Source organism: Hyla sarda, chromosome 1 (genome assembly GCF_029499605.1).
Source record: "Hyla sarda isolate aHylSar1 chromosome 1, aHylSar1.hap1, whole genome shotgun sequence".
NCBI classification, from domain to species: Eukaryota; Metazoa; Chordata; class Amphibia; order Anura; family Hylidae; genus Hyla; species Hyla sarda.
Genome location: NC_079189.1, coordinates 180,627,594 through 180,655,521, shown reverse-complemented (window position 1 = coordinate 180,655,521; position 27,928 = coordinate 180,627,594). Strand labels below are relative to the sequence as shown.

The 27,928-nt window shown below is 41.1% G+C and overlaps 2 protein-coding genes across 14 annotated transcripts in view; one reads left to right on the top strand and one right to left on the bottom strand.

Annotated features, from left to right (window-relative positions):
• The window catches only part of ALPK1 (alpha kinase 1), a 206,542-nt gene that overhangs the window by 110,370 nt on the left and 68,244 nt on the right, over positions 1-27,928 (bottom strand). For 3 of the 13 annotated variants that reach the window (XM_056564800.1, XM_056564880.1, XM_056564835.1), the window contains exon 2: positions 3,613-3,790. In XM_056564800.1, the coding sequence (XP_056420775.1) occupies positions 3,613-3,790 (178 nt within the window). The other 10 variants (XM_056564870.1, XM_056564861.1, XM_056564875.1 and 7 more) reach the window with 9 other exon arrangements.
• The window catches only part of TIFA (TRAF interacting protein with forkhead associated domain), a 112,774-nt gene continuing 91,950 nt past the window's right edge, over positions 7,105-27,928 (top strand). Inside the window, exons 1-2 of the mRNA XM_056564919.1 lie at positions 7,105-7,260; positions 13,746-13,806. The gene's annotated coding sequence lies outside the window, so the exon portion shown is untranslated. The remainder of the gene's footprint in view (positions 7,261-13,745; positions 13,807-27,928) is intronic.

Genomic DNA, 27,928 nt, shown 5'->3' with positions numbered 1-27,928 from the left:
AGCTGACATAAAATAAAAATAGTAGTACACACCCATATCTTGGAGCTCTTGTGCTGAGGCCTTAGATTACATGTGCCACAGCATGTTATTGATGGAGTTTGTTAAAACACTATTCTTAAAAGGGGTACTCCAGTGGAAAACATTTTTTTTTTATATCAACTGGCTCCAGAAATTTATTCAGATTTGTAAATTACTTCTATTTTTAAAAATCTTAATCCATCCAGTACTTATCCACTGCTGTATGCTCCAGAGAAAGTTTAGTAGTTCTTTTCAGTCTGACCCCAGTGCTCTCTGCTGACACTTCTGTCTGTGTCATCAACATCCAGAGTAGGAGCAAATTCCCATAGCAAACGTTTCCTCCTCCGGACAGTTCCTGACATGGACAGAGTTGTCTGCAGAAAGCACTGTGGTCAGACAGAAAATAACAACTCAACTTCCTCTGTAGTATACAGCAAATGATAAGTACTGGATATGTTTAATAGAAGTAATTTACAAATCTGTTTAACTTTCTGGCACCAGTTGATTAGAAAAAAAAAATAGTTTTCCACCAGAGTACCCCTTTAAAGAGTACCTGTCACCAAACTAAACTTTTAATTATGTAATTATAAGACACTTTGTTATTTACTTGCTGTTAAAATTCTCAACCTTTATACGTTTTTAATGTGATTGAAAAAATGGCCACTAGATGGCTCTTCTGTTCCCTGCGCAAGTCAAACAGTTAGTTTGGTCTCCTGCTAGGGAATGCCCACTTTCTCCTGCCGGGAGCTCACACAATGTGAGCAGGGGGAAAGGTATGAGGGTGTTCGGAGTAGATAGGTAATATAATCTGAGTTAGTTTAGAAAATATGGTTTGATGACAGGTACTCTTTAATATCTTTAATACCAACTAATAAGTTTCAGAAGCTAAAAGATGCAGCGATCAGCTGTTTGCAGAGTTGAATTCAGTATAAGGACCGGTTATCTTGATGAGACAATCCCAGAATCTCTAAATCTATAGTATACACTGGCCATAAGGTACGACTATTATTAACCCCTACACACTCATTATAATAATTGAATTATAAGTCAGAATATTGCATACTCCTAAAGTGTAAACTCATACTTGTATATTGGCTCCTTTTTGTGCATAGAAGCTTTGTCATTGAAATTATCTGTCCTATAATAAGGAGTACTATCTACTTAACCAATATATTAATTATTGTGTAAATGTGCGGATTTTCCCACTAGCTACCCTGAGGCTACATCTTCATGGAGAATTCTTAATCCTTTCTTTCCTCTGATCACTTCTCTCTTCTTGAAGTGATTTACCTTGTGTGCTGTGTCTAATGTAGTGATTATGGGGCTACAACTTAACATTTCTGGATCTAACCTGTTCCGGCTCAAGGGAACTACCATCTTCATCAGATATAGTGTACCACTGGAAAACAAGCTGTTGGTTTTGTCACTGCAGAATCAGCTTAGTTGGTTTCAAGAGGATTTTAAAAGTGAAATGAGTCAAGCTAAAGCGGTATTCCAGCGCTAGCATGAAAAAAAAAAAAAAAAAACATGGAGCTGGGTCCCCCCAAAAAAGAAAGAAATGCCATTATTACATATCCCTGGTCCCCTACAGCTCCTGTTTGGTGGCATCCAGCCCCCTGATCTTCTGTCTTCTTCCTGTTTCTGAGACAAGCACTTGAAGCAGGACCTGCCTGCTCAGCCTGTCACTTGCCTAGATGAGACAGCGCTGCATTAAGTGATTGGTTAAGCCAGCAAGTACTGCAATGAGCGCTCACCTTAGTAGCAGGAAGAAGATGGCGAGACAGGACAGAGTGGAACGGAAACTGCTTTGGAGCAGAGACAGACAAGTATGACTTTTTCTGTTTACGAGGCCTGGCACCATATAAGTTTTACGCTAGAACCTCAAATGAGCAGCTAAAGTGAGCGTATGCTATATAGTATATTCTACATGCAGGCTTTATACACAAATGCAGCATACTCCATCAGATGCTATATGGAAGCAGTTTTCTACCAATATTCTACCAATATTCGCAATATGGCAGCACATGCAAAAGTCTCTATACTTAAAGGGGTACTCCGCTCTAAACATCTTATCACTATCCAAAGGATAGGGGATAAGATGTTAGATCGCAGATTCTGCATTTGTGACGTCACGCCATGCCCTCTCCATTCATGTCTATGGGAGGGGGCGTGACAGCCAGTACATCGCCATCACACCTCCTCCCCTAGACGGGAATGGAGGGGGCTTGACAGCTGGCATCGCCAGTCATCTAGCATGAAGCAGTAGGGGTGCCGCAGCAGAGATCGCGGGGGTCGCCAGTGGCTGGGTAAGATGTTTAGAGTGGAGTACCCCTTTAAACAGATTAATCATGTATTGTTTTATCTTCCTCTTAAGGAGGCTGAAAAATGAAGTGGAGTGCAGCAAACATGCACCAAGGCCTTGGGTACCAGAATGAGGGGGATGGGGTGGGTTGTGAGAGCGTGATGATTTGGGCCTTATTCTGTTTATACTGCTATCCCATCCCTCTGCCTTTTGTTATAGCTATGAGTTAGAACTGTAAATAGAATTTCACAGATTTATTAACAAAGCATGTTGCACTATAAGAAGAAAATAATGTGGTCATGCGAACATTTTTCTCACCTTTTCTCTAGCTTTTCCATAAAGAGCCCCATTGCTTTTTGGAGGATTTTGATGTTAAATGGCATCAGTTGGCATCAATTAGTGTCTATTCTGCTTTAATTATTAGAAAAGAAATGTGTTGCTTGATGTTGAATTTATTTTACCACTGACGTCAATTAAGAAACTGATCAAAACAGAATTTTTTTTTGAACATTGTTGACTCTACCTTGCATCCCTGCCTTATTTAATCCTGATTATATTCCTTTTTGTTATACAAACACTTTGCCATGTTAGCAAATGTTTCATAATGGCGGACAATTTGTGAATGAATTCATCATAGAAGCATTTGCTTTGACTTTTATGCTACTAGCTTCCACGAAATCAATACACATTAATGCACTGATATAGAATTCAATAAAGATTTCAGTTACGCTAATTCAAAGACATCATTAACTGAGACGTACAACAGGGCAAAAGCTGTCACAAATATCATTAAGACCAATTTTCTAAGTATTGCTGGTTTGTTTAATCCTCTGAATAAAAAAAAAAATGTTTTCATCAGTTCTCTTTGGAATAAATCATGCAACACTAATTAGCAAGTTAAGTCATTAAATTCCAATCTGCGACCATTCAATGCGAATACATTTGTGGCACACTGCGGCAATAGCTTGTCCTCTATCATTTTCTAATATTCAAAAAAGTATGTCACCTGCCATCAAACTTTAGCTCATTGTTCTGCTTCTACAAATAAAAGTGGCTCCGCCTGGGTTTAGTGGAGCCTGAAATTAGAAGTGACAGCAATTCACTATAACAAAACGAGCTTCCTTCTCTGCCTTTGGTCCAAATCCCATTCATTGCCTCACAAACCCAACAGCCTAGCCAGCCTCGCCTGCCAAAAGAAGAAAAATAGAGCAGGAGTGAGTACATGTGGCTGAGCTGCACAGAGGCGGAGAGGAACCTGCTGGCAGTCCTGTGCTGTCACATAAGGTCCTCACCTTCGCACTGCTGGTAGTCATTCTTTTTCTCCTCAGACTGCTCTGACACCTCTGAAGCAAGATCTTGGAGCATTTGCTTGCACTCCTGTAGCACAGCCACAACCTCCTGATTATTCATGACGGCTGTTTCCCACTTGACTGTGAATTGAGTGTCCCTGGGTGCTCTATGATCAATGACCTAAGAGAAGACACATATTCTGAATAAAAGGGATCTTTCAAGGTTGAGGTACCTGCCGAACAAAAGAGGAAAAGAGATGATTAACTAAAGCATCATCAATTATAAGCAAGATTCAAGCTGGGGAGAGATAATAAGGAAAAAAGTATATGAAAACACAGGACAGCATCTGAGCACTTTATTGGAGAAGTGTGTGAAATTACGGCAGGGTGCCTGACACACATGGGGAAGAAACACATAGCTTAGATAGGAGAAAAAAAGAGATACAAAAATGTTGTCTTCTATAGAAAACCTGACACAACTTCATTAACCGTGTGATGACTTGGTGGACTAGAAAGCAACTTGTTGATAAAGAACTCCAGCCTATTATTTCAGGAGCACCTGCCCTGAATGCATGCACACAAAATGCGTAGGTATTAATTGATGTCACCTTTAACACAGAATAATGTGAAAAATTATAGTAATTTGGTAAATTTTATATCTCTATATAGAAATACAGAAAAATAAAAAGAATACATACACAGACACACACACACACATATATATATATATATATATATATATATATATATATATATATATGAAAATGGCCGTGTGTGACGACCGAAACGTCGCTCTGATGTTTGGTGAATAAAGCCATAAACTTTTTCCCACGTGAACCTGAGTGTTGCTACTATATATATATATATATATATATATATATATATATATATATATATCTATATAAATATATATATATGCAAGCAGCTGGTAAAATGGTGGTTAGCAGGTACGTATTACTGAGGCTTCTTGCCTCAGTGACTTCCGACTTGAGTTTGGGTCTGAAGGTTCTGGATATAAAGTTACTGTCATACTCCAGTTCGGTGGTGTGTTGCAGTCCTGAACCTCATCTCACAGGTGTGTGAGCACTGCAAAAGAGTAGCAGAGAGAAATTACTCTATTGCTCTGAAGCAGACCAGCTTGTCTGTGGTATGTTGGATACTGATAAACTCCACCAAAAAGACAAACTTCGGAACTTAACATGCCAAGTTTTGGTTGAGAAGCTCAGAAGTTTATATAAAGAGCTGGACATATACGTTTCTGGTTTACCACATGCTGCAGGTGGAGCTTATTGCTCTTGGTGAATTTTTTTCAATAAACCCAAGACTACTGAACTGTGACACCTGCCTGTTTAGTTCTGTTCCTCTAGCCTTTCTTGCCAAAAGTATTTGCCAATACCCAGAGTGGTTGTAGATCTTGCTGGACTTAACATTTCAATGAACCCATCCTCCCTTGGCATAGGATAGGCATCTATTTTTAAAACCTCATTGAGTTTCTGAAATTAATTACAGAAGAAACAGTTTCAATTCGTTTTTGTGACTATTGGGCTGGACTATTCATTTTAGATTTTTTCAATTACTCCTAAAGCCATCATTCTCTAACCTCTTCCGAGACAATCTGCCTATGGATGTCTAGAATTCTGTAAGGTTTTACCTTCACTTTCACCTGAGGTTCAGTAAGGATCTCATGTTCAATAACATTTGTGCAACCTTGCAGACTAGAGAACATCTTATTTAGTGTCAAAAACTCCGTAGTCTCTTGTTTTTGGGAACAAGAAGGTATCAGCAACTTTCATCTTCGGTTCAGGAACCGAGGAAGCGCAAACTAAGGCTTCTGGTGACTCCCTTTCTCTCCAAGGTTTAAAAAAGTTACATGATATAACTGAACTGGTTTCCTTTTCTCTGTAATTTACCTCCCCAAACTTTTCCAGGATCTCAAAAGGTTTCTGCCACTTAGCCAAAAACTTGCTTTCAATGGTTGGTACTAGGATTAGAACCCGGTCATAGTAGAACGATTGTACTCACTTATTTAAATCTCTTGAGCTCTCTGCAGGTGTTCCTTTACTATTGGCATCACCTGCATTATTATTATTTTACAAAGTTGTTTCATCACCTCTGATTTCTTTGGGAAGACCTACTCTAGAGCAAATATGAATATGAAACAACTCACGAGCAATGCACTTGGCGGACATGTTTCCCAAAGAAATCTCCTCTGTGTATCTGGTAGCAATTACCAAAATATATTGATGTCCTCTAGAAGATTAACGGCCCTATTATATCAATGGCAATCCTGTCAAAAGGCACCTAATGACAGGGAGAGACACCAGAAAGGCTCCTGAAATTAGACACTTAACTAGCAGGCAGCCCAAGATTTACAGTAATGTCTTTATAGCAACCTGGCCAATAGAACCTGTGAAAGATACGCTTCCTAGTCTTATCTGTACCTAGATGTCTCCCAACACATGAGAATGAGCCATATCTAACACTATTTTCCTAAAGGGCCCTGGCACCACTAACTGTTCCACTACCTCATTGTTGGTTTTGGCACATCAGTAATTTTCCCTACCACCTCAGTGAGCAAACCATTATTCACAGGTTCATACATAGAAGACACATCTTTAGCCGTGATAACGTTAGCATTGGAAGATGTGGATTTACCCCAAAGTTCTAAGAACAAAGGAAAAATCACATCCTATTATTATTGTATGCATTAAGTCTTTGACTACACCCACTTAATCGGATACATGGCCACACTCAGTGTCTACAGTAACTTGAGCAACAGGATTGTCATTTACAATGTCATGTACACACATCACCTCCATGCCTTTTCCAGGAGTAAACAGCACTTAGGAAACATGATCTCTAAGCAGGGTTACCAAACTTCCAGAGTCCAGGTTTGCAATCACCATATTTTTGTATCCACTGGGCCTGGACTACTAAGCTGACCAAGTGGGCAAGAATTATAGCATTTAACTTGCTGTAGTCTTTAGAGTCCTACAAGGTGAGCTTTTTGCTTCTCACCAGTCAAGTATGGAACCAGCATGTCTATTCTACCTGTGGACACTGGAATAAGGATTTCTGCAGCAGAAACATCTGCCGTGGTAATTCCGCCATGTGAACATAGCCTCGGTTATTTTCTGCAATTCAGTTTGTACTTTTTTCCATCCATCCGTCTGAGAGCCTTGTTTAGCTACAGTAACCACACTGCACTGTCACTGCTTCTCTAGGTGCAGCCATTTGCTCCATTAACATATTGGGGGAGATTTATCAAAACCTGTGCAGAGGAAAAGTTGCCCAGTTGCCCATAGCAACCAATCAGCTCGCTTCTTTCATTTTTAACAAGGCCTCTGCAAAATGAAAGAAGCAATCTGATTGGCTGCTATGGGCAACTGGGCAACCTTTCCCTTGCACAGGTTTTGATAAACCCCCCCATTGTCGGTATCTTGTTGCCAAGCAGTAGCCTCAGCCTGAGCTTGGGTCTGTTGTATGCAGGCTTACCTCAGTTATTATAACAGCCCCTCCATGAGATTCATTGCTTGGAAGTTTAGAGACTTTGAAACAAAACTTCTCTCAGTCATGGTCTGTGAAGCTTTTAGGTCTTACATAATTGAACATAACACTTTGAACGTGTATGGATATAAACAGTAAGGACCTGTATGTACCACATATAATCCAAAATGGCAAAACTAAGAGATCCTTGAAAGGGGTACTCTGGTGGAAAACATTTTTTTTTTTTATGGTGCCAGAAAGTTAAAGGGGTACTCTGGTGGAAAACTATTAGTCATTTTATTTTTTTATTTTTAATCAACTGGTGCCAGAAAAATAAACAGGTTTGTAAATAACTTCTATTAAAAAATCTTAATCTTTCTTTACTTATCAGCTGCTGCATGCCCCACAGGAAGTACTTTTCTTTTTGAATTTATTTTGTCTGACCACAGTGCTCTCTGCTGAAACCTCTGTCCATGTCATGAACTGTCCAGAGCAGGATTGGTTTGCTATGTGGATTTGCTCCTGCTCTGGACAGTTCCTATAATGGATAGAGGTGTCAGCAGAGAGCACTGTGGTCAGACAGAAAAGAAATTCAAAAAGAAAAGAACTTCCTCTGTAGTATACAGCAGCTGATAAGTATTCCCCCGGAGTATCCCTTTAAACAGATTTGTAAAATACTTCTATTTAAAATCTCAATCCTTCCAGTATCAGCTGCTGTATGCTCTAGAAGAAGTTGTATAGTTATTTTCTGTCTGACCACAGTGCTCTCTGCTGACATCTTTGTCCATTTCAGGAACTGTCCAGAGCAGGAACAATTCCTCATAGCAAACCTCTCCTGTTCTGGACAGTTCCTGACATGAGAGCTTTCTGAGCAGAGAGCACTGTGGTCAGACAGAGAAGAACTATACAACTTCCTCTAGAGCAGTGTTTCTCAAGTATGGTCCTCAAAACCACCGAACAGGTCATGTTTCAGGATTTCCCAGGTGATATAACTGTGGTGATGCCTGATTCACTGACCATAATTATATCACCTGTGAAAGACTAAGGAAATTAAGAAAACATGACCTGTTGGGGGGTCTTAAAGGGGTAGTCCAGTGGTGAAAAACTTATCCCATATCCTATCCATAGGGGATAAGTTTGAGATCGCGGGGGGTCTGACCGCTGGGGCCCCCCACGATCTCTCTGTACGGGGGCCAGGCTCTCCGGCCAGATAGCGGGTGTCGACCCCCGCATGAAGCGGCGGCCGACACGCCCCCTCAATACAACTCTATGGCAGAGCCAGAGATTGCCGAAGGCAGCGCTTCGGCTCTGCCATAGAGTTATATTGAGGGGGCATGTCGGCCGCCGCTTCGTGCGGAGGTCGACACGCCCCCTTCCCGCGGGCTGTCGGGGCTCCGTACAGGAGATCGCAGGGGGCCCCAGCGGTCGGACCCCCCGCGATCTGCAACTTATCCCCTATCCTTAGGATAGGGGATAAGTTGTTCACCACTGAGTCACCACTGGACTACTCCTTTAAGGACCACTGCTCAGTGTCTTTGTGTATGTTGACTCCTGACATGGACTCTCAGGCTTCCTTTGCTGCAAATAAATTTTTTCCCTCTTGAACAGCATCTTATTTCGGGTTCCTCTCTTTATTTTAGGGAAACAAGGAACCTACTCAAAAATCTAAAACTAAAATCAGGAAATGTGGTATGTGTTTTTCAAAATTAGCCAAGGCATATAAAAACAACTATGCAAGCTCTGAATAAGTAAAGTTGTACAAGAGGAAAAACCTGCTATTCCTGAGGATATGAGGGTTCTCATTCGCCAGGAAATTCAAGCTTCTTTGGCAGCTTTCAATTTAAATCCGGCCACAAGTAGCCAAATGTCAGTGAATGTTCCCCCTTCTGTTAATACATTACCTGTAATGTCTAACGTGAGGATTCCCGGGGAACGCTTCTGCAAATTTAAATCAAACTGCAGTTGTTATGAGTTACTTACCTTGTACTGCAAGCCAGGTTTCCTCTGGGTTTGCTCCAATGGTTTCAAACCAGAGCACCTTGGTAGCATCTCATATGCTGATGTCCGACCTCCATCTAAAAGAGCTAGATTTATTCTTGACTCTGATTTTGAGGAGGAAGATTTGATATCCAAATCAGCTTTGGAAGATTCTGAAGAAGGTGAAATCTCTCCAGGGCCCTTTAAAGTAGAACATACTATGTATTTTCTCTGCAGATGATACCGAAACCCTCTTAAAGGCTGTAAGAGATGTTATGGGTCTAGAAGAGGAGGATCATCCAAAATCAATCCAGGATGAAATGTTTGGAGGATTAAGGCCTAAAAAGAGAAGGGTATTTCCTCTTCATGAAAATATTCATAATATTATAATGGATTAATGGAAAGATTCAGAGAGAAAAACTGTTATTCCTAAAGATTTTAAAAATTGTTTACCTTATAATGAAAAGGATGTTGAGCTTTGGAGTGAAATTGCAAAAGGAAGATGTACAAGTAGCTAAGTTGGTGAAAAAGACTGTTAGGATGGCAGCCAAGTCGGCAGTGTTCTCTAATTCATTCCAGAAGAGCTTTGTAGCTCAAATACTGGAAAGGGGATACTTCTTCTATATCTGAGTTATGTTCTATTCACTTTTCAGGAAATGCTGTGTTTTGTCCAGTCCTGGACAATATTTTGGAAAAAGCAGCCGACAAAAAGAAGGGATTTCCTGAAGAAAAGCCCAAAAAGCCTCAGAAAACGTTTCATCCACAAAGGAATTAAACATCGACTAACAGAGGTAAAGGGAAAACAGGCAGATGGAGTTATCCAAAGGGGGTAAAGGTAAAGACTTCATCCTTAATCCTAACCAAACTCCCAAAAACAATGATGTGAGGCAGGTAGGAATGAGACTCAAATATCTTCTTCCACAGTGGGAGAACATTACATCAAATGCTTGGATCCTGAAATTGACACGGTCAGGATACAGGATAGAGTTTACTTCTCTCACTCCTCAAAAGTTTCTAATTCCAAATCAACCCTCCTTTCTCCTTTACAACAGAATGGTAGGAGTTCAGAATCTTCTTCAACTGGGAGCCATTACTCAGGTTCCAGTTTCTGAATGGGGTCAGTGCCACTATTCTTCCCTGTTCCTGGTTCTGAAGCCTGAATGGCTCGTTTCGTACAATAATAAACTTGAAACACCTGACAGCAGTTCATTATGTACAAAAAATTGAAGATGGAATCTATCAAGACAGCTATTCTAATGATTTAATCAGAGGCTCTAATGATAACATTGGATTTGGAAGATACCTATTTTCATGTACCCATCCATGTGAACTTTCAGCAGTATCTCCGGTTTGCGATTCAACACAAAGGAGAGACTCTACACTTCCAGTTTGTAGCCTTGCCTTTTGGGATATTTTGAGATTGCAGAATATGAATATTGTAATAATTCCTTATCTAGATGATCTCTGAATTCCAGCAAGCTCTTGAGACCTGCTTCAAGTTCATCAGCAACAGGTGATTACTAGGTCTGCCAAACCTAGGTTGGAATATTAATCTCGAAAAATCAGACTTGATACCCAGCCATAGGAAAAAAATTCTTGGGATGATTCTGGAAAAAAATCTACCTTTCTTTCAAAGGATAAGATATCGGCCAATTTCTGAAGAAAACGTTTGTCTCCATAAGAGAAGTGATATCTGTGTTGGGGACAATGACTTCTACAATTCCACCTGTATAGTGGGCTCAGTTCCAATCAAGTTCCATTCAAGTCCCCTTCTACAATTCCAGTAGTGTGCTCAGTTCCATTCAAGACCCCTGCAGGCTCAGACCCTATCGGTCTGGGATAGAACTTAGTTCTCTTAGGAAAATAAATTCTGGTTGTCTCCCAGGGTGTTGAGGTCTCTGGTGGTTGAGGGAAAAGAACCTGAAGAAAAGAATTCTTTGGTACCCAGACCCATTATTAATAACCACAGATGCAAGTGCCTGGTGTTGGGGAGCCCATATACAGCAGAGCTATTTCCAAGGTCGGTGGCCTCCTCACCTGAAAAGGTTCTCCTCAAATTACAAAGAGTTCAGGGCAATTCTGGAATCCCTTCAGGCAACAAAGCATTTAGTGTTAAATCAAGAGATAAAAGTTTATTCAAACAACTCTATGGCGGTAGCATTTGTGGTGTCCCAGCACCAAAGGCGGTCCTGGGGATTCAGACTGCTTTGGGCAGACCAGCAGCTCCGGTGTTGGGCCCACTGAAAGACTCACTGTTATATTAATTATGGTTTGAACTTTAGTAAAAATGTATATATTTTTATAATTATTTTTGTTGTTGTTATCCTTATGTATATTATTTATATGTTACTGAGAGCAGTGTAAGCCCCATGTGACCCTGCCTGCCAATGGGAACCCCTAATTTTTTCCCCATATAGTGTAGTGGGGGAAGGAGTTGCCCCAGCCTAAGTTAGATCACAAGTTGAGTTTAGCCTGAGCACCAGTGTGGTTAAGGTGTGTTGTGTGTAGAAGCCTCAAGGGAAGGCCCAGATCAAATTTATTCTATCTGGTCATTCTGCAAGGATCACCCATATGGTGGAAGTTCATGCCCTGGCGGAGAAGGCTACAAGACCTTGACAGAACCCTAGCTACCAGAATCAATCTACCCGTCTTTCAAGTTAGTATCAAGACATTTGGTGAAAGCACCACAAGTCCCAGTAAGGCAACAGGGCTCCCAAGGGGTTACGCTGCATCCTCTTGGTCCGTGTAATACCATCTGCACCCTGCTTAGTAAAGACAGTTATCCGTAACCTGACATTGGTGTGATCCTTTACTCCCCATGTCTGGCCCAGGAGAAGCTGTCTCCAACCTTGGGCCGTGTATAGACTAACGGTGCCCTGGCGTCACAAAGTTATTTCCCTACATCACCCGTGGCTACCACACATTCATCAGACACCAAGGAGGTACGAAACACAGAGCCCTACAGGCGATCTCATCAAGAAATTTTGTCTGGTCAGAGAAAAATGTGACCTCCATCACTGCAGTTCACTTAAAAGGCTCATGCAATTTGGTGGCTGACTTTCTGAGCTGGAAAACCTTGGATCCAGGAGAGTGGTCAATCCTCTCATTTCCAGTTTTAAATGGACAAATGGGGGTCTCTCAGTAAAGACCTGTTTGCGTCCCGCCAGAATGCGAAAACAGAAAGATTGTTCTCCTAAGAGCTCAACCATGGATCTTTCCCCTAGCCTACGCCTTTCTTCCGATACCTCTCGTTGTAAGATCATTAGCGAAAATTTGAGACAGCAATCTATCTGTAATTTTCATAGCCCCTTATTGGCCAAAAAGGGTCTGGTCTTGCCTTCTGAAAAAATCTAGCGATAGACCATCATCTTCCATTAATGGACAATCTTCTTCTCCAGGGACCAGTGTGTTATCAGGGTCTTTAAAACCTTAAGCTTACAGCTTGGAGTCCCTTTTTAAACAAATAAGTCTTTCTGAAAAAGTTGTATCTACTCTCATGAGGAGTAGGAAGAAATCTACATCTACAACATTTATATGAAATAATATATACATAATAATATACATTTATATTTGGACGAAGTTTGTTGAATGGGTTGCTCCTAAAGAGATTAATATCTCCAAGCCAGATTTACCATGCAATAAGGATTTAAAAAAAGGACTGTCAGTAATTATGCTTAAAGTCCAGGTGGCAGCCTTAGGTGCAGTCTATGATCAGCAGATCGCAGATCTTCGGTGGATCAAAACATTTTTTTAGGGCTGTCTCCAGAATGTGACCTAAAATTGCTTTTCACTCCCCCTCCTGGAATCTAAATTTGCTTATATCAGGTTTAACAGTTTATCACTTTGAACCCCTGGATAATAACTCTGAAGTTACTGACTCTTAAAACTGCTTTCTTGATTGCTATCCTGTCTGCTTGAAGAATTGGGGAAATTCAGGCCCTATCAATAAGAGAACCATATATGAAATATCTGATGACTGAGATTAGATCCTGCTTTTTTGCCAAAAGTTGTTTCAGATTTCCACAGGTCGCAAGAAATTTCAAACTTTATTTCACACCCTGGATGTTAGAAGATATCTTCTAAGATACCTGGAAGTAACAAATCCTTTGAGAAAAGACAATAATTTACTTCTTCAATTCCAAGGGACTGACAAGGACAGAAAGGCTTCCAAGAGCTCAATTGACAGTTGGCTAAAATTGGTTATTACAGAAGCATATAGATCCAAAGGGGAACAAGTCCCGGAAGAGTTAAAGGTCCACTCTACGAGGGTAATGTATGCTTCATGGGCAGAAAGATACGCTGCATCTATTGACCAGATTTGCAAGACTGCCACTTGGTCTTGTTCCCATACCTTTTTGAAACATTATTGGCTTGATCTATCAGATAGCAATGCCCTTTCTTTTGGTAGGAAAATTTTGCATGCTGTTGTCCCCTAATTTGTCTTATTTGGTATTTCTCCTGTGGGCTGTCATAGTGGACGAGAAATAAAGTCAGAAATATGACTTACCATTAATGCGGTTTTCTTGAGTCCACCATGACAGCCCCTTTATACCCTCCCTTTTATATTTTTTTTTAGTTTTTCCTACATCTTATCTTGTCCCTAAGCAATAATTTTTAAAACACTGAGGAGGATTGGGAGGGGATTTTAACCTCTCTGTTTCTGTTCCTATTAGGTCCTATGGGATCATCTCTTCTGTGGGCTATCATTGTGGACTCAAGAAAACCGAATTATCGGTAAGTCATAATTCTGAGTTTCAGATACAAAAAGAAAAAAATCTGCAATTTTGGCATTTGGTATTTTCCATCTATACTAGGGATGCAGCGAAATTTCGGCTGCTGGCATTTTTGGCTGGGTGAATTTTCTGCCGAAAATTTCTGGGGGAGTGGCTTAACCCCTTCCAGACCCATGACATACATCATAAATCCTGGGTCATGATAGGACATGTCGCGGGCCCTTGGGTCGAGTCCGCCTCATAAACGGGAGATGCCTACTGCTATCAGCAGCTGACATCTGCCTATAATGATGGACATTGGAGATCAATCCAATGTTTGTCATCGACTATATCCGGGAGCCCCCTGCTAATTCTTGTAGCTAGGGCCGGCAATTAACCCTTTAAATTCCTCCTGACAAAGCTGACAGCAGCATCTAAAGGGTGATTGCAATTGGGGCGATCCACTGTGGAGGAAGCAGGAGGGCTTACCTCTCTATCCTTGGTGTCCTTGGCTTTTCATTTGATTGACCCTGGCTGAAGCAGGCTCAACCAAATGAGCACAGATCAATGGAGTTCTATGGAACGCCATTGATCTGTATGAAAAATCTAATGATTCCTCCTAAAAGTCCCCTAAAGAGACTAATAAAGTGTAAAAAAAAAAAAGCTAAATAAAAGTTTAAAAAACATCATTAACCCCTTCCATATTAAAAGTTTAAATCCTCCTCCTTTTCCCATATAAAAATATGAAAAAATAATAGAAATAAACATTTTTGGTATCGCCACATGTATAATTGTCCCAACTATTAAATTATTATGTTTCCAATCCTGCACTGTGAATGGCGTAAAACGCAAAAAAAATTCCAAGCGCAAAAATTGCTGATTTTGGTCACATCACGTCCCCAAAAAAAGTAATAAAATGTAACAAAAACTATGTTTAAAAACAAAGGGTGCGGGGCAATGCAAGCACAGCCTTAATTTTCAATTTTGGCCCAAAATTTCCCTTTTAGTGCATCCCTAGTTTATACCATTCACCAGGCAGGATCAAAAAAAGTCCCTATAGAGGACTTTTATAAGCTAGAATTAGGTTGTTTACCTTGATCAATGCAATGCTATTGTAATGCACAAATCAGTTACTTTAGTGCTCTGCCAGTAAAGCCTCACAGCCATGACAATAGATCAGATCCACATAATCACATTGATGGGAGACGATCCACCTGCTATACCGACCAATGATGCCCACCAATACTGTTTCAATGCCGCCGTCAGCATTGATAGAGGCATTTAAACAGTTAAAATAGCCATCAGCGAAAGTCGCTCCATGGCAGCTATTAGCAGCAGCCCTTAGCTGCTGCAAGCAGTCAGGGGCCGCGGGGTATGGATGGGTACTGGCTTTGTTTCCTCTCCATATCCCCTTGTCGGAGACATGACAAACATAGCTGTGATAGGTTCTTATTCTTAAACATGTGTTTTGTTTACCCAACATGGCAATACAATGTTTCAACTTAACATCAAGTCAAGCAAGTAATAATTAAACAAAAAACAAAAAATCACACTGGCGCACCTATATATATTGATGCTTAAACACAGCAATGCTATTGTATGTTACACTATGCGCTCCGGCCTCACACGCTGGCCGTGAGCGCATGGTCCCCTTAACTTCTGCTGCCGACAGGGCTGGGGCTCGCATTGCAGGACGCACCCGCATGTGAGTCCTGGTGCGTCACTCTCCGGGTGTTTCCCCTGACTCTCTGCTCCGGCGCGTGTGTCCCCGTCCCTTAGGGCATGCGCGTGCCGGAGCTTTAAGATTTAAAGGGCCAGTACGCTCATTAGTGTAACCACCTGTATTTTGTTGATAAATTCCTCCAGTTCCTTCCTCCTCAGTTCTCTGCCGGATCTTTGTAGCCTTGTGCCTAGTGAAAGCGTTCCATAGTATTTCCTTGCCGTGTACCAGATCTCCTGCTCTTGTGACCTTGACCTTGCTTCTCTGCCGCCTGCGTACTGAACTTCTGCTACGTCCCGACTACAACGGCCGGGACCCGTGGCTAATAGCGCGCAGCACTGATCGCGGTGCCGCGCGCTATTAACCCTTTAGACGCGGCGTTCAAAGTTGAATGCCTTGTCTAAAGTGAAAGTGGAACCATGCCGGTTAGCTCAGGGGGCTGTTCGGGATCGCCGCTGCGAAATCGCAGTGTCCAGAACAGCTGTAGGACACGAGGAGGGTCTCCTACCTTGCCTCCTGGTGTCCGATCGCCGAATGACTGCTCAGTGCCTGAGATCCAGGCATGAGCAGTCTAGCGGCAGAATCATTGATCACTGGTTTCCTACGAGTACCCAGTGATCAATGTAAAAGATCAGTGTGTGCAGTGTTATAGGTCCCTATGGGAGCTATAACATTGCAAAAAAAAAGTGAAAAAAAGTGAATAAAGATCATTTAACCCCTTCCCTATTAAAAGTTTGAATCACCCCCCTTTTCCCATTTAAAAAAACCTGTAAATTAAAATAAAAATAAACATATGTGGTATCGCCGCATGCGGAAATGTCCGAATTATAAAAATATATAATTAATTAAACTGCAAAAAACTTCAGATCACGGCGCAAAAAATGAGCCCTCATACTGCCCCATACTGCGAAGAAATAAAAAAGTTATAGGGGTCAGAAGATGTCAATTTTAAACGTATACATTTTCCTGCATGTAGTTATGATTTTTTTCAGAAGTACGACAAAATCAAACCTATATAAGTAGGGTATCAATTTAACCGTATGGACCTACAGAATAAAGGGAATGTGTCATTTATTCCGAAAAATTTACTGCGTAGAAACAGAAGCCCCCAAAAGTTACAAAATTACGGGTTTTTTTTTCAATTTTGTCTCACAATGATTTTTTTTTTCCGTTTTTCCGTATATTTTTGGGTAAAATGACTGATGTCATTACAAAGTAGAATTGGTGGCACAAAAAATAAGGCATAATATGGATTTTTTGGTGCAAAATTTAAAGAGTTTAATTTTTTCATCCTTACCGTTAAAAAATCATAAGTGCAAAAACGGAAAAACCCTTGGTCCTTAAGGGGTTAAAGTAAAATCATAAGAGCGCGTATCTTCCTACAGGTTCCAATCTTCACCTTTCTGCCTCATGATGATGTACTGATGGGCATGGCTCCTCTGACACCAAAAGTGCATTGCCAATTCACCAATGGCTTAGTATATGATTAAAGGGGTACTCCGGTGGAAAACGTTTTATTTATTTATTTATTTTTAAATCAACTGGCGCCAGAAAGTTCAACAGATTTGTAAATTACTATTAAAAAAATCTTAATCCTTCCAGTACTTATTAGCTGCTGAATACTAAAGAGTAAATTCTAAGCATTATTACTGTTCAGATGGAAGTTAGGCCATCGGAATCAATACATCTGGTATACCCAAAAAAAAACTCCAGTCCAACACTAGGCATGTATATATTATTTTCCTTAAACAAGCTGCAGATCAATGTGGTAGCATATGTAAAATTCAATAGTTAGGGCAGTCTAAAATAAGAGAACAACTGTTACTATCTGGAATTTTTGTCACATTTGAGTAGAGTACAATATACTAGTATTCCTCTTGAGATTCTTTAACTGTGGCAATTAAAAGTGTAATGGGACACAGCATTGTCTTATACAATTTTCCTGTCCCTGCCCCCATATTTTGTTTTACGATCTAGTTTTCTTTTCACAGAAAAGAGTGGCACATGCTGCATTAAAATAATGAGAGCGTTCAATCAAAAAAAGCCCTCTTAAGGCAGGCTTCTCTTGTTAATATGCACAGACATGAAAAGGACTGCCCTTTCTTCCTATACAGCTACAGTGTGTGCAAATTGCAGGGGGCTCATTGGCATAAATCTCTGCAGTGACTTCTGAGGGTAAACTGGATTTACATTACTTTCTGACAAGAATTAAATGGAGGCCTTGTGGATATATGAACAGTTCTCTAGACGGCAACAGATGGGCATGAATGTGTTCCCTAGGCACACTATCGGTGACATCTGTGTCCTCTGAATTCTGGTGGTCCCAGCCAATTAAAAAGCTAAAGAATAAGCAGGCATCTCCTAAAAAGGCGGCCAACCAGCGTAAGAAATGCTTGTATTTAGCAACTCTTCTGCCAGTTACCCTAAGCTGAAAACTTGTTAGAATGATAATGGCCCATCAGTGGGTTTGGGTATTATCATTATTTTTAGCTTTACTGACTTTAAGTCTATATAAGGAACATGCAAGTGGAGCTTATAAAATCACTCTAAAGGAGCAATTCATTAACCAGGAAATCTGCATGAAAATTATACTTATTTTGTAACCAATCCCATTGACAATTTCTTGGAAAATATTTGTTATTAGCTTAGCAAACATTATTAATATAAATACAGTCATGGCCGTAAATGTTGGCACCCCTGAAATTTTTCAAGAAAATGTAGTATTTCCCACAGAAAAGGATCGCACTAACACATGTTTATTCCCTTTGTGTGTATTGGAACTAAACCAAAAAAGGACATAATGTCACACCAAACTCCAAAAATGGGCTGGACAAAATTATTGCCACCCTTTCAAAATTGTGGAAAAATAAGATTGTTTCAAGCATGTGATGCTCCTTTAAACTCACCTGGGGCAAGTAACAGGTGTGGGCAATATAAAAATCCCCCTATAAGCATATAAAAAGGAGAGAAGTTCACTTAGTCTTTGTATTGTGTGTCTGTGTGTGCCACACTAAGCATGCACAACAGAAAGAGGAGAAAAATATCCACAATCTCATGGTTACAAGTCCATATCCAGAGATCTAGATTTGCCTTTGTCCACAGTGCGCAACATTATCAAGAAGTTTGCAACCCATGGTACTGTAGCTAATCTCCCTGGGCGTGGACGGAAGAGAGAAATTTATGAAAGGTGTCAACGCAGGATAGTCCGGATGGTGGATGAGCAGCCCCAAACAAGTTCCAAAGATATTCCCGCTGTCCTGCAGGCTCAGGGAGCATCAGTGTCAGTGCGAACTATCCATCGACATTTAAATGAAATGAAACGCTATGCCAGGAGACCCAGGAGGACCCCACTGCTGACACAGAGACATAAAAGGCAAGACTACATTTTGCCAAAATGAACTTGAGTAAGCCAAAATCCTTCTGGGAAAACATCTTGTGGACAGATGAGAACAAGATAGAGCTTTTTGGTAAAAACACATCATTCTACTGTTTACCGAAAATGGAATGAGGCCTACAAAGAAAAGAACACAGTACCTACAGTGAAATATTGTGGAGGTTCAATGATGTTTTGGGGTTGTTTTGCTGCCTCTGGCACTGGGTGCCTTGAATGTGTGCAAGGCATCATGAAATCTGAGGATTACCAATGGATTTTGGGTCGCACTGTACAGCCCAGTGTCAGAAATCTGGGTTTGCGTCTGAGATCTTAGGTCTTCCAGCAGGACAATGACCCCAAACATACATCAAAAAGCACCAGAAATGGATGGCAACAAAGCGCTGGAGAGTTCTGAAGTGGCAGCAATGAGTCCAGATCTAAATCCCATTGCACACCTGTGGAGAGATCTTAACATTGCTGTTAGGAAAGGGCACCCTTCTAGAGAGAGACCCGGAGCAGTTTGCAAAGGAAGAGTGGTCTAACATTCCGGCTGAGAGGAGTAAGAAGCTTATTGATGGTTATAGGAGCAACTGATTTCAGTTACTTTTTCCAAAGAGTGTGCAACCAAATATTAAGTTAATGGTGCCAATAATTTCGTCCAGTCCACTTTTGGAGTTTGGTGTGACATAATGTCCAATTTGCTTTTTTTCTACCCTTTTTTTTTGTTTCGTTCCAATACACACAAAGGGAATAAACATGTGTATAGCAAAACATGTGTTACTGCAATCCTTTTCTGTAAGATATACTTCATTTTCTTGAAAATTTTCAGGGTTGCCAACATTTAAGGCCATGACTGTACAAATAAATAAAAAACCTAATTCAGTATGCAAAATATACACTGCTCATAAAAATTAAGGGAACACTTAAACAACACAAAGTAACTCCAAGTCAATCACATTCTGTGAAATCACACTGTCCACTCAGGAAGCAACACTGATTGACAATCAATTTCACATGCTGTTGAACAAATGGAACAGACAACAGGTGGAAATTATAGGCATTTAGCAAGACACCCCCAATAAAGGAGGGGTTCTGCAGATGTGACCACAGACCACTTCTCAGTTTCTATGCTTCCTGCCTGATGTTTTGGTCACTTCTAAATGGTGGCAGTGCTTTCACTCTAGTGGTAGCATGAGACGGAGTCTACAACCCACACAAGAGGCTCAGGTAGTGCAGCTCATCCAGGATGGCACATCAATGCGAGCTGTGGCAAGAAGGTTTGCTGTTTCTGTCAGCGTAGTGTCCAGAGCATGGAGGCGCTACCAGGAGACACGCCAGTACATCAGGACATGTGGAGGAGGCCGTAGGAGGGCAACAAACCAGCAGCAGGAGACCGCTACCTCCTCCTTTGTGCAAGAAGGAGCAGGAGCACTGCCAGAGCCCTGCTAAATAACCTCCAGCAGGCCACAAATGTGCATGTGTCCACTCAAACGGTCAGAAACAGACTCCATGAGGGTGGTATGAGGGCCCGACGTCCACATGTGGGGGTTGTGCTTACAGCCCAACACCGTGCAGGACATTTGGCATTTGCCAGAGAACACCAAGATTGGCAAATTTGTTACTGCGCTCAGTGCTCTTCACACATGAAAGCAGGTTCACACTGAGCACATGTGACAGAGTCTGGAGATGCCGTGAAGAACGTTCTGCTGCCTGCAATATCCTCCAGCATGATCGGTTTGGCGGTGGGTCAGTAATGGTGTGGGGGTGGCATTTCTTTGAGGGCCACACAGCCCTCCATGTGCTTGCCAGAGGTAGCCTGACTGCCATTAGGTACCAAGGTGAGATCCTCAGACCCCTTGTGAGACCATATGCTGGTGCGGTTGGCCCTGGGTTCCTCCTAATGCAAGACAATGCTCGACCTCATGTGGCTGGAGTGTGTCAGCAGTTCCTGCAAGAGGAAGGCATTGATGCGGATGCTTTAGTCAAGGTCTGGGAGGACATCCCTCAGGAGACCATCTTCCACGTCCTCAGGAGCATGCCCATGCGTTGTAGGGAGGTCATACGGGCACGTGGAGGCCACAAACACTACTGAGCCTCATTTTGACTTGTTTAAAGGACATTCATTACATCAAAGTTGGATCAGCCTGTAGTGTGGTTTTCCACTTTGATTTTGAGTGTGACTCCATATCCAGACCTCCATGGGTTGATAAATTTGATTTCCATTGATAATTTTTGTGTGATTTTGTTGTCAGCACATTCAACTATGTAAAGACGAAAGTATTTCATATGATTATTTCATTCATTCAGATCTAGGATGTGTTATCTTAGTGTTCCCTTTATTTTTTTTGAGCAGTGTAAATATACAATTTGGAAATGTAACTGTGCCTATAACTAGGGATAAAATACTCAAATTTAGGGTTTATGTGACAACTTATCACAGACAAAATCAGTGGTGTGACCCGAAAGCTGGTATTGTTCACTCTATAGAGCCTCTAACCAAACACTGCAGACTCACCATCACTTTGGTCAGGTCGCAAACAAGGTATCTCAAAAGAAAAATAGGGGCAAGTAAGGGTGATCGTGAACTGTGTCCATTTCCGGTAATTAATTGTGTTTTTTATCTAATGGGTCTATTAAAACAATAAAACCTTTAATTCACTTTCTTCACTCTCTTTTATAGCCCCCAGGATCAAAGTGCATCTGTGGCCTGTGACACTACTCTACCCAGAAGCCGCAGATCCTAGCGTCTGCCTCTGGGGGAACTAACAGTGCCATTCACTGGCTGCGGAGGACACTGTTGCAGCCAGTGATTGGCTAAGCAGCACCGTAATGTATTGTCTGAAGCTTCGGACAACTCCAGGAAGCACACTGTCAATGGCAAAGATTGGACAGAGACAGGGCATCCTGATACCAGAGGCTACGAGGGAGTGGGGAAACGCGAGTTAAAGGTTAAATTGTTTTAATAGGCAGCCTGGGCATATTAGATTAAAAATAAAATTTACTGGATACCTCCTTTAAGTGTTCACAGAATTAACACTACCACAAATGAATTTACACATTATTATGTGTATTTTGTGTACATACGATATATGTTCACTAAACATTTTCTCCATTGGAAATTCCTACATAGCTGAATATCTAAAGGAATATAAACTGCACCTAAGCAGCACTGGCTACATTGAAAACACATCACTACTAAAAGACAATCACCTTTAAAATAAAGCTGTAATCAGCTCTTATAATTGGGAACAGCGCACCAGAACATAGTTTTCTCTGAAGCATTTAAAGGGGTACTCTGGTGGAAATTATTATTTTTAAATCAACTGGTGCCAGAAAGTTAAACAGATTTTTAAATTACTTCTATTAAAAAATATTAATCCTTCCATATATACTACAGTGCAAGTTCTTTTCTTTTAGAATTTCTTTTCGGTCTGATCACAGTGCTCTCTGCTGACACCTCTGTCCCTGTCAGGAACTGTCCAGAGCAGGAGAGGTTCGCTCTGGGGATTTGCTCCTGCTCTAGACAGTTCCTTACAGGGACAGAGGTGTCAGCAGAGAGCACTTTGGTCAGACAGAAAAGAAATTCAACTTCCTCTGTAGTATACAGCAGCAAATAAGTACTGAAAGGATTAAGATCTTTAAATAGAAGTAATCTACATATTTGTTTAACTTTCTGGCACCAGCTGATTTAAAAATGAATGCAGGTTACCTAGAACAAGGAACCACTTTATGATGTCCAGATATGGACAGGTGTTGCTGTCCAGGTCACAAATATTTGAAAGAATTGCAGATTTTGGTCACATGACATAAAGATCTCACAAATTTGCACATGTTAGTCAATGATGTTGTAACAGAAAAAAACAATATTCTTGATGAATTTTTGGTCACAGATCGCAAGTAGATTCGCCACCACTAATCCCAATGCAAGTTGCATGAAGCTGCAACCTACTTTTGACTTGTTTGATTTAGCTATGTTTTTTTTATAGCCAAATCGTAACTGTAAGGTCATGTTCACATGATGGAATTTCAGAGCGGAATTCCACCTTAGAATTGTACACGGAGATTCTGCAGCAGCAGAGTCCCGTTGATATAAATGGGATTCTGCTGCACTGTTCACACAGCAGAATTTCTGCGCCAGATGCTTTTGGCATGGAAATACAAATTCTGGTGTCCGCAGAAAGAATAGACATGTGTGTTCATTCTGCAGAGTCTGCACGGAAATGCATTGCTGTTTAGGAGATGGCGCATTTCTGAGCAGTCCTAGCAGAACATGCTGGCACTCTGCTGACGGTGAAATGCCTGCACAGAAATTTTCCACGTGGAAATTCCACCATGTGAACATAGTCTTATAAAGTCACACAGCAGCGAGCGGTCAGGCAACTTAGATGTGATCAAGTGTTGAAGCCACATAGTGCCAATGCCAAAAACTAAGATGAACAAATTGCTGGCCGTAGACATTGTGCAGATGGCATTATACGACACTTACGTGCTATGATAGAGCAGGCTGGACAGGAAAAATCCTTACGTTTTCAAGAGGTGATTATTAAGGTCCCTATTTGGGAATCCAGAAGGAGAGGGCCCCAGAACTTTTGAAAGCAAGATAGAATGGAAGTTGCCATAAAAATTGGTCTACATTGGGGGATATTTATCAAAGGATTTAGACTGCTTTTTCCTGTCTAAATTTGTCGCACAGAAAGTCGCAGTCTAAATACGTGCGACTTTTCTGCGACTTTTGCTCTAGAGGATTTTTAGAACATGATGCATTCTAGTCTATTTTAGACGGAAATGCATTGAAAAATGCATTGGTGCTAAATTTATCAAAAGCGACTTTTCACCGACAAGACGCATCGGCTGAAAGTATGCCGAAATGTCAGACCATGTTGGAGCAGGTTTAAATATAGACTAAAGCATAGATCTCAAATTGTGTGCACAGAATTTATCAAGAGCCGTGCGCCATTTGATAAATTAGCACTCCGGCCTAACACTCTGTAGTTTGGTCTAAATTGATGCGGGACATAGACAACTTTGATAAATATCCCCCATTGTGTTTCAAAAGGGCAATAAGAAAGACCACCATATTACAGAACATGATCAGACCTGGAAAACTTGGCGAGTATGTGAAGGATTGATTCAGAGCACACCACAAATCTTATTATTGTATTCATTCACCCCATTATAATATCCTGATGTACTCCACATAGTTGACATACACCCTCACATTATAAAAATGTAAATACCAGTATAATCCCAAACTTAATTACTTGCACCACAGAGGCTCTGCAAAATGGACATGGCACCTTAAAGGGGAACTCCTATGGAAAACTTTTTTTTTTAATGAACTGGTGCCAGAAAGTTAAACAGATCTGTAAATTACTTCTATTAAAAAAAAAATCTTAATCCTTCCAGTACTTATTAGCTGCTGAATATTACAGAGGAAATGTTTTTTTTTTTTTTTTGGAACACAGAGCTCTCTGCTGACATCATGACCACAGTGCTCTCTGCTGACATATCTGTCCATTTTAAGAGCTATCCAGAGTAGGAGAAAATCCCCATAGCAAACATATGCTGCTTTGGACAGTTCCTAAAATGGACAGAGATGTCAGCAGAGAGCACTGTGGTCATGATGTCAGCAGAGAGCTCTGTGTTCAAAAAAGAAAACCATTTCCTCTGTAGCATACAGACCCTAAAAAGTACTGGAAAGATTAAGATTTTTTAATAGAAGTAATTTACAAATCTGTTTTCTGACACCAGATGATTTAAAAAAAAAAAAAAAAAAAAAAGGTTTCCATGGGAGTACCCCTTTAACACCAATTCCTCAAAATCTGTTTTATAAAATCCAAATGGCATTACATCCCTTCTAAACCCATGGCATGTGCCCAAACAGCAATTTATGTCCACATATAAGGCATTGATGTATCCAGGAGAAACTGAGAAATTGGATGTGCATGTCTTTCTAAAACAGACTTCTCAGAGTCCTCCCCATACTGGTACCTTGGTGCTCTACATACAGCATCCAACAAGTACTGCAACAAAATGTGTGTTATAAAAGCCAAATGACTCCCCTACCCTTCTAAGCCTGGCTGTGCTGCCAAATAGCATTGTATTTCCACATCTGGGGTATTGCCATAGTCAGGAGAAATTGCGTAGCAAATTGTAGGGTAAGTTTTCTTCTTACATCCCTTGTAAATCTGAGAAATGTTAATCTAAACCAATGGTTCCAAACCTTTTTGGTACCCCTCATGCGTAAATTTGCACAGAATTTACAAGCGAGGGGTACCCGCGGACAACAGGCGTGTGCTTACCTTTATACTAATGCGATACTTAATCCCCTTTTGCCATTATTCCCATCTCCCTCCATTTTAATCCCCTTGTGCCATTATTCCCCCTCCCTCTGATCCCCTTTTGCCATTTCCCCCCTCCATCTTAATACCCTTGTGCCATTATTCCCCCCTTCCTCTGATCCCCTTTTGCCATATCGGATAATAATGGCACAAGGGGATTAAGATTGAGGGGGGAAAATGGCACAGGGTGATTAAGATGAAGGGGGAATAATGACAAAAGGGGATCAGAGGGAGGGGGAATAATGGCACAAGGGGATTAATATGGAGGGGGTGATTCCCCCCCCCCCCATCTTAATCCCCTTATGCTATCATTCCCCCCTCCCTCTGATTCCCATTTGCCATTATCCCCCCCCCCATCTTAATCCCCTTTTCCACTATTATCCGATATGGCAAAAGGGGGATCATAGGGAGGGGGGAATAATGGCACAAGGGGATAAGCATGAAGTGGGGAATAATGGCACAAGGGAATTAAGATGGAGGGGGGGGGGATAATCATCCCCCCCCCCTATATTAATCCCCTCGTGCATTTATTCTGACCACCATCTTAATCCCCTTGTGCCATTATTCCCCTCTCCATCTTAATCCCCTTGTGCCATTATTGTCCGATATGGCAAAAGGGGATCAGAGAAGGGGGGAAAATAGCACAAGGGGATTAATATGGAGGGGGGAATAATGGCAAAAGGGGATTAATATGGAGGGGGGAATAATGGCACAACAGGATTAAAATGGAGGGGGGGGGATATGGCGAAAGAGGATTAATATGGAGGGGGGAGGGTTAATCCCATATTAATCCCCTTGTGCCAATATCCCCCCTCCATGTTAATACCCTTGTGCTATTATTATCGGATATGGCAAAAGGGAATCAGAGGGTGGGGGGAAAAATAGCACAAGGGGATTAATATGGAGGGGGGGGGGGATAATCATCACCCCCCCCCTCCATATTAAACCCCTTGTGCCATTATCCCCCCTCCCTCTGATCCCCTTTTGCCATTATCCCTCCCCCACCTGCATTTCAAACACCTGCAGGGTCAAAATAGTCACTACATCTCCATTTAGCCAATCATTGGCCTCAGCATTTCCTTTGCTGACACTGACACCAAGGTTGTGTTGTGCAGCAGGACTGGGCTCTCTCTAAAAGAAACTGCGACAGTGAGATTTTTTCTCTTTAACGTCATCCTGAGCATAATGATTTATAAAAATAAATAAAAAAACAATCCTGAAATAGCTGTTTCACTGTGCATGACACCTGTGCATGAGACATACACCCTTAATGCCTCTGAGCAAAAAAGTGTTGCAAGTCATGTTTACCATATAATTAAATTGGAAACGCAAAAAAAAACATACATAAAGAAACTCAACTGTTTGGTGCATAACTGGCACATGAAGCAAATAAAACCAACCCCACCTGATAATTTAAAAAAGGTAAATGCAAAGTGCATGACACAAAGAACTGGTGATACTTTAAATGGATACTCCACTGGAAAACTTTTTTTTTTTTTTTTTTAATCAACTGGTGCCAGAAAGTTAAACAGATTTATAAATTACTTATTTTAAAAAATCTTAATCCTTCCAGTACTTATCAGCTGCTGTTATGATCCACAAGAAGTTATTTTCTTTTTGTATTTCCTTTCTGCCTGACCATAGTGGTTTCTGCTGACACTTCTGTCCATTTTAGGAACTGTCCAGAGCAGGATAGGTTTTCTATGGGGATTTGCTCCTACTCTGGACAGTTCATATAATGGACAAAGGTGTCAGCAGAGAGCACCGTAGTCAGGCAGAAAGGAAATACAAAAAGAAAAGAACTTCCTGTGGATACTATAACAGCAGCTGATAAGTACTGGAAGGATTAAGATTTTTTAACAGAAGTAATTTACAAATCTGTTTTTCCAGTGGAGTACCCCTTTAAAGAGTACCTCTCATGATCTTGTTAAATTTTATAATCCTCCCAGTTCACTGCCCTTATTATGATAAACCACTGCCTGCCTTTATTTTTATTATTTTTTAGTTTTCTTGATATTGCTCTGTACTTTCTGCTCAGTCAGATTCACAGACTGGGAAGGGGCGTTCCACAGCAGACGTTACATCATCTGAAGCCATACAGGGGAGAACTTCCTCTCTCACTCTGCTACACACAGCACAGAGCAGTTCAGTGTGAAATGAGCTATGACTGGCTAAGGCTGCACTCCCCCCCCCCTTCAGCACTCCAGACTGCATTTCCTGCTTTTGGACTTCTGCCAGGCCAGCAGGAGTCCAAAGTCTGTGCAAAGATAGGGGGAAATGTGCTCTGGACAAGTAGGGAGACACCTAGTGGCAGCTTTTTTAAACACAAATAAAACATAGAAAGAAAATAAAAGAAGATTTAAGCATTTCTATGATACTACTATTACAACCACATATGAAGCTGTAATATGGCAGCATGTGTGTGTGGGGTATGACTTGATGCTTATGATGTGGAGGTAATGGATACTTATCTGGCAAATGTGGAGTTCATGACGCTGTGACTGTAGTGAGTGATGGATAATGAGCGTTGTAGAGTCACGTGGCAGGAGTAGTGCAACCATTTAGTTAGAAGAATATTTCCTCTAACCACTACTTAAAAGAGAATCTGACACCTTGTTCACCCGCACTATACCCAATATACTAGGTTATTGTGTGGGTGAACAGCTTTACAAAGAGGGGTCACTTTCTTAATTCCGTTCAGTATATGCAG